At 44.0% G+C, this 6,000-nt stretch overlaps 1 protein-coding gene across 1 annotated transcript in view; it reads left to right on the plus strand.

Annotated features, from left to right (window-relative positions):
- The window catches only part of LOC8051426 (arginine and glutamate-rich protein 1), a 28,476-nt gene extending 22,476 nt beyond the window's left edge, over nt 1-6,000 (plus strand). Inside the window, exons 4-5 of the mRNA XM_029968791.4 lie at nt 2,695-2,778; nt 4,214-6,000. Of these exons, the coding sequence (XP_029824651.2) occupies nt 2,695-2,778; nt 4,214-4,375 (246 nt within the window). The 3' untranslated portion in view covers nt 4,376-6,000. The remainder of the gene's footprint in view (nt 1-2,694; nt 2,779-4,213) is intronic.

A 6,000-nucleotide genomic window follows, 5' to 3' on the forward strand; every position in this document is an offset into this window, starting at 1 on the left:
TGTTCTTTTGTTGTCGAGGAAATTGTTCTCCAGAGAACTATTTGTCATAGTGTAACAATCTGTGTTGTTGTAACAAGAACTGTCACAGTGTTGCAGGTTGTGCTGAACTTTGCTTTTCATTGCACACAATAATGGTTGCAATACGGTCGACAGAAACAGTGAAAACATGGGGAGCAGCTTTGAGTTGTCAGCTGAGATGCAGGGTCAATCAATCGTTATAGAAAAAGTGCACTAAATGAGAGTGACATCATATCATAATGTTGCTGGGTTCTACTTTAGCTGCTTTGAGTAAGCTGGCTAACCTTTTTCTTCAATGAGTTATTAATTTATTGTGGCCATATGTCCCGTTAGATTGACCCTACCAGTCATTTGTCTTGGCCTTCTAACTTCAGTGAAGTTGCCCTTTAAGTTCTTCTTTTGTTTGTTGTAAGAACCTCAAATAAACAGATATGCAAAGCATCATAGGTTCAAAGAATTAAAAAAATCTTGCTGCAGATTATTATTCATTTGTATATGTTAATTGTGATAGCTTTGTAACGGCATGAAGACATGTTACGTGACTTTCTTTAATTATAGACTCTTTTGTTTTGTTACAAAGCTTATTTTCTGTATTGAAATAACTATAAGGTAGTATTTATTGTAGCATCATATGAGTAGGAATACTATAAAGACAGCATTATTATACATTTTCACTGTACATACTGTAGTTATATCACCGTTGTTTTGAGAAATTACTTGCTACAAAGCTTAAACTAGGTAAAGGTAGTGTGCATGCTGCCACGGTAACCAAAGAGTCTTATTTTATCAATATATCATTGTTAATAAAAGCCACAGTTGCATTGAATGTCCAGTGTGTCTGTCTGATCTTGAGATCGTAGGGTCCTAATTGTAAGGATTATGCCTCGGCACATGTTGCTAGGCATTTCTCTGGCAGTTTTCTTTATATTGCTCTTGTAAAGTTTTAGGACCCTGTCATTTGAGGTCTCATTTTGTATTTCAGTAAACATTACAATGGCCCGAGCTGCTTGCGTAGGATACAACCCTCAAGTATGTTGCCAGACCAAACACGCATTTTTTTTTTTTTTAGGGAACTTTTAATTTGACAAAATATTCCAAGTACATTTTTGGCTGTTCTCTTTAGAATATTAAGAACTTCTTGAGGGTTCAGGATGCCAGAATGTGAATTTTTCTTGCTCAAGCTACTTTTGACACAATTGCTGTGCAGAGAATGCATAGTCGTAGAAGACCGTCACTGTCGTGAAAGGGTTTGCCTTTTTATTGAATATAAGCTCAGGCTTGCCTAAAGTTGTACAGTCTTGTCTACAGTCTTTGCAGCAATGCGGTAACGATATGTGCTTGTTGGCTCCAAAGAACAACCAAGCAGAACAGGCATGTCCGTTATCAACTTCGCATAAATGTCCTTTCTGTTACGAGTGTTGCCGGGCTACAGTAAACATAGCATTACAACTTGAAGTACAGTACTTTTTGGGCTCATGTCAATGAAATTACAATCGTCTAATCTGGTTACTGACTCGTCTTCTTTTCAAATTGCACGTCTAAACAACATTTTACAGGAATATACCATAGCGAAGACTCGCCTGATCACCTGCCATGTTCAACAGTAAAACTAGAGTATGTAAGCAAATTCATAGAAAAGGAACTAGAAACACACAAAGCTTGTAACATAATAAGAACAAGCTAAAGAACATTCTTTGTCGCTGAGGAGTGCCTAACACTAACGTCGGTGGCACACTGGAAGAGAATTGGCACGGAGAGCACCCTTCCAGCGGCAGAAGTGGCGGAGCTTCCTGCTTTAAGGCCCCCAACTGTTTCCCTCGCACGCCCAGTGTCTCTCCCAAGCTCTCTCTAGGCACGAGCGGTCTCGCCGGAAACCGCAACCAAGTCTCCACGTGAGTGCGGAATCGATTTGTCACGTGAGAAGGCCCGGGGTCCTCGCCGTCGCTTCGGGAGGGAGCGTTGTGTCTCTCATGGCAGAGGGACGCGAAGGGGCGCGGGAAAACGAGGAGACAGGGTCGGGATAGATCGCTTCAACGTCGACTTGCGCAGTGTGTTCGATTGCAGCTTGGTTCGCGGTCTCCTCACTTAAGGGGTCTGGGAACGGGGATGGTGGAATTTTCAGTGACACACGAGGGCCGACGGGCGATTGCTGATATCTTTCTGCTCTTTGGCTGTGCCACATTGCGTTTTCGTCAGGTACGGTGAGATTGCCGCCGGTGAGTTTCTCAAGTCTTTGGGTATATTTGAAGGGGGTGATGGGAAGGGCTCATATACTCTATAGTAGTTTGGGAAGCTGGATAGTTTGGGGTATTTTTTTACTCATCTCTTTCTCTATACTTTTTTTTCTTATTCTTGTAGGCGTGGCATGGAGGATTAGATTGGTCTTAAAGTTGCCGTGCCGGAGGGTCGAACTGTGTCATTCTATGGGGGTCTTGGGGGGTATGTCAACGGGTTACCGACGTTATCGGACGTCGGACAGTAAGCTTCCGACGAACCGCCTGCCTTGCGGCACCCTGCATGATGAGGGGCACAGGTCGGCTCTCCTTGCGGCAGGCCAGGCTATGTTGGGCGCTCGCCGCTTACACGTGCGAAGTCTCGCTCCCCTGTTTTGGGAGTCGCGACTGGCTTTGGCTCTCGCTGCTCCGATTACCAGCTGTGACTTTTGTGGTCTTGTAGGAGGAGGAAAGGAAGCGCCTCCAAGAGCTGGAGCGCACTTTGGAAGAGAACAGCAGGAAGCTGGAGGAAGCCCAACGGAAGTTGGTGAGTATGGCGTCCCGACTTGACGTCGTCCCTTGCGCCGCGGTCAAGCGCCACTGAACGAATGCCTCTGTGGTCGATGACGAGGTGAGAATGGCAGGGACGAGCTGCGGTTGCCCCGCCCCGGCGTCGTCGAAGGGACACCTTCGACGATGTCTCGGTGTCCCGTGCACCTCGTGCGCATGCATGAAGCCAAAGCATGGCGGAATGCATGGAGCCCGTGCTGGGTGTAATAATTGAAAAGGTGCGTGTTGGTGAATAGAATCGAATACATGAAAGGATAAAACATTGAGGACAGGGACGGAAACAGAAGTCCCTTAATTTAGCAATGGCATGGAATGGCACAAGACGTGAAACCGGCCCCCGAAGGTTTCGACATTCTCTGCACGTTGAAAATCGGGGGGTGGTTTTTATATTTTGTGTCATTCTATGTTGTTGCTAAATGAAAAAAGTTCCGTTTCCGTCCCCGTCCTCTATGTTTTATCCTTTCATGTGTTCGTAGCACATGCTGGAGTCCTGGCATTTTCTAAAGACGCGCCTTGCCGCTCTTGCTCTGTTGGTGACTACAGGACGAAAATGTCCGTTCAGCGAAGTAGAGTAATGTCCTGGCTCACTTGCTAGACATTATTTGGCTACTGCGACAAGAGCCGAAATTCCGGCGTATTTTAGTGAAGTTGGCACTATAGAATCTTGTAAATATGTTTTTTGGCTGATCATACAAAAAAAAAGGGAAAGAATAGGATCCTGGAAAAAGTAACAAATGTTGACGCCCTGTGCAGTATATTCTCTCGTGCGTGTCGGCAACTGGAAGCAGCTACGCTAGTTTCCACATCGGGAATAATAGTAAGTAAAGAAATGGAAAGGCTCCACGAGGAGCATTTCTCATTTCTTTGTCATATGGTGATTTGAGATACATTTTAACATTAGTTGCATGCAATTTTATCGAGGCATTCACATTTCAACACAAAATGCATTTTTAGCTGACAACCAAATTTTGAAAGAACTATGTTGTGCATCCTATACGGAAGTGCATTTGTGACAGCAGCTTTCGGAATGCTACTACTATGCCTCATGCTTTTGCCAGACAAGCATGATCACGCAGATGGAGTCTCTCTTTGCTTGCTCATTGAGAGCAACAGTAGGATGCTGAATAGGCAGGGATCATAGGCGACATTACCGACGCCGTAGAAATTATTTGCAAACGACGTCTGTCTTCTGCTGAACTCCCGGGATAGAAAGGTGGAAAAGGCCCAAACACTCTCGCCGTAGGTGTATTCGCAGCTATGCGACACCTTGCACGGTGATTTAACCGTTCTGGCCTTCGCTTGCTTGCACTAATCTCCTTTACTGCCGACAGAGCAGTATTGTACTTACCTGCCCACATTTCTGCTTTGATCCAAATAATCTAAGGGGGTTTTATTTCTTTTTTTGGCCGCAGGCTGAGGAGAGGCTGGCGATGGTGGAAGAGCGCAGACGTCTTGACGAGGCTCGCCGCAAGCTCGAGCAAGAGCAAGAGAAGAAAATGCGGCAGGACCAGCAAGTGATCCTGAACAAGGGCAAGGTGCGGCCCAAGCTCTCGTTCTCCCTCAAGCCGGTTTGAGGATGGCCTGTGACGCTAGTTGCTCTCCTCTCATCACTATGGCCGGACGCAGAGGCACCAGTTGCTAGCAGCAGACTGGGCAAGTTGCTCGTGTGTGACAAGTGCTGAACAAGCGTTGTTCGTTACGACTGTAGACGCACAGACGGGACGACAAACTTCTGACAAAGTGCGTTTGAGAGACCTGACGAAAGGGCTGTTCCAACGTTGGCGCCCGGGACAATTCTTTGTGGTCTTGAGAAACTGAAATTTATTTTCTGAGAGTGAATGCTTCTTTTTATGTGTTGCTTTAATGATAAAAGCAGCTGTTTAACATTTTTTTTCTGCTTGGAGCATGTTTAGTTACAGATCATTGCATGACACTGTGTTGAACTGTACAACCTTTCTTCTGGGGATGTGGAGGAGCTTCAGAGAAAAGGTCGACAGACATTTTCATGAAGGCTTTGCCTCATGTATTTCAACGGTCTTTCGAGAACAGTATAGTATGCTTACTAACACCTGGGGGACACCGGAGGTTCGTTGTCATGTAAAGTTGACAATAGCTTAACAAAGCATTGCATTACGGAAGTGCATTTGTGGCGAAACATTGAGCTAATACAATATCTTTTCAGCATTCTGGCTATTGTTTCTCTTAAAGGCCAACATACACTTAGTGCTTCAAACTTTTGCTCGTTTCCTCCTTTTCATATCCTCTCGACCCTCTGCTGGAAGGGAAGAGGAAAATCTTCCCTGCTTAAAATCGAGGTTGGACATCAATCTTAAAGTTGGCAATCTTTTTTTTTCTTTCATTGGGAATTGGGAAGATTAGGTGCAGATTTGGAAGCAGTTGATAGTTCCTTTTGTATGCACCTGGAATTGTCGATTTTAGTTTTGTATCTCTGTCATGCATGTGGCATCTGTTTTTGGTGTTGGTGTGTTACTACCAAATAATCCTTTTGTTATTGGAAATGAGTCATGCTTGGTGAAATGTTGCATTTGTGCTTTCTAGGTCGTTTGCTATGTGAAATGAGGCTTTCTCCACGAAATATTTGCATTTTAAATCTCTAAAAAAATTTGCTAGTATTGTAGCTGACTGCATTCTCAAATTGAACTGTGGTTTTAAGAGAGAGAATTATGCGGCACATCTCTGTATGATATTCCTATTCTTGGCAGTGGCACAGCAAGTGTTGCCAGGCTGTAGAAAAGCATAATTTATTCTTTTTCTTCAATGCATTTGCAGTGCCCTTTTAGCAAGGGAATATTTTTCCAATCAGGCTTGCAAACATAAATCAGACGGTTGTTTCTGATGATGCTTGCTGTGCTCCCTGAAAATATTTGTATGAATGGGTGTCAGGGTTTGTTAGATTGCAAATGCCATAAAAGTTTATGCATGCTAAGGAGGTTCAGTAATGTCAGAATTGGCCAAGAGCAATCTAAGAGCAATGTAAAAAACTTCCGGATTGACATTTATGTACATGGTTCAGCTGCCCGCTTGACTGATGGCCTCCCTTGTTACTTGGCTCGTTTGTTTTTGTCCCTGATCTCCAACTTTTACTAGGTAAGTACATTTACTAAAATTGTGTAACCCAAGTTATTAATTTTTTGTTTTCAATTGTCAGAACCAATAAAATTGTCATTCTTGCACTGAA

Source organism: Ixodes scapularis, unplaced genomic scaffold (genome assembly GCF_016920785.2).
Source record: "Ixodes scapularis isolate PalLabHiFi unplaced genomic scaffold, ASM1692078v2 PGA_scaffold5__190_contigs__length_132052651, whole genome shotgun sequence".
In the NCBI taxonomy this organism is placed as follows: domain Eukaryota; kingdom Metazoa; phylum Arthropoda; class Arachnida; order Ixodida; family Ixodidae; genus Ixodes; species Ixodes scapularis.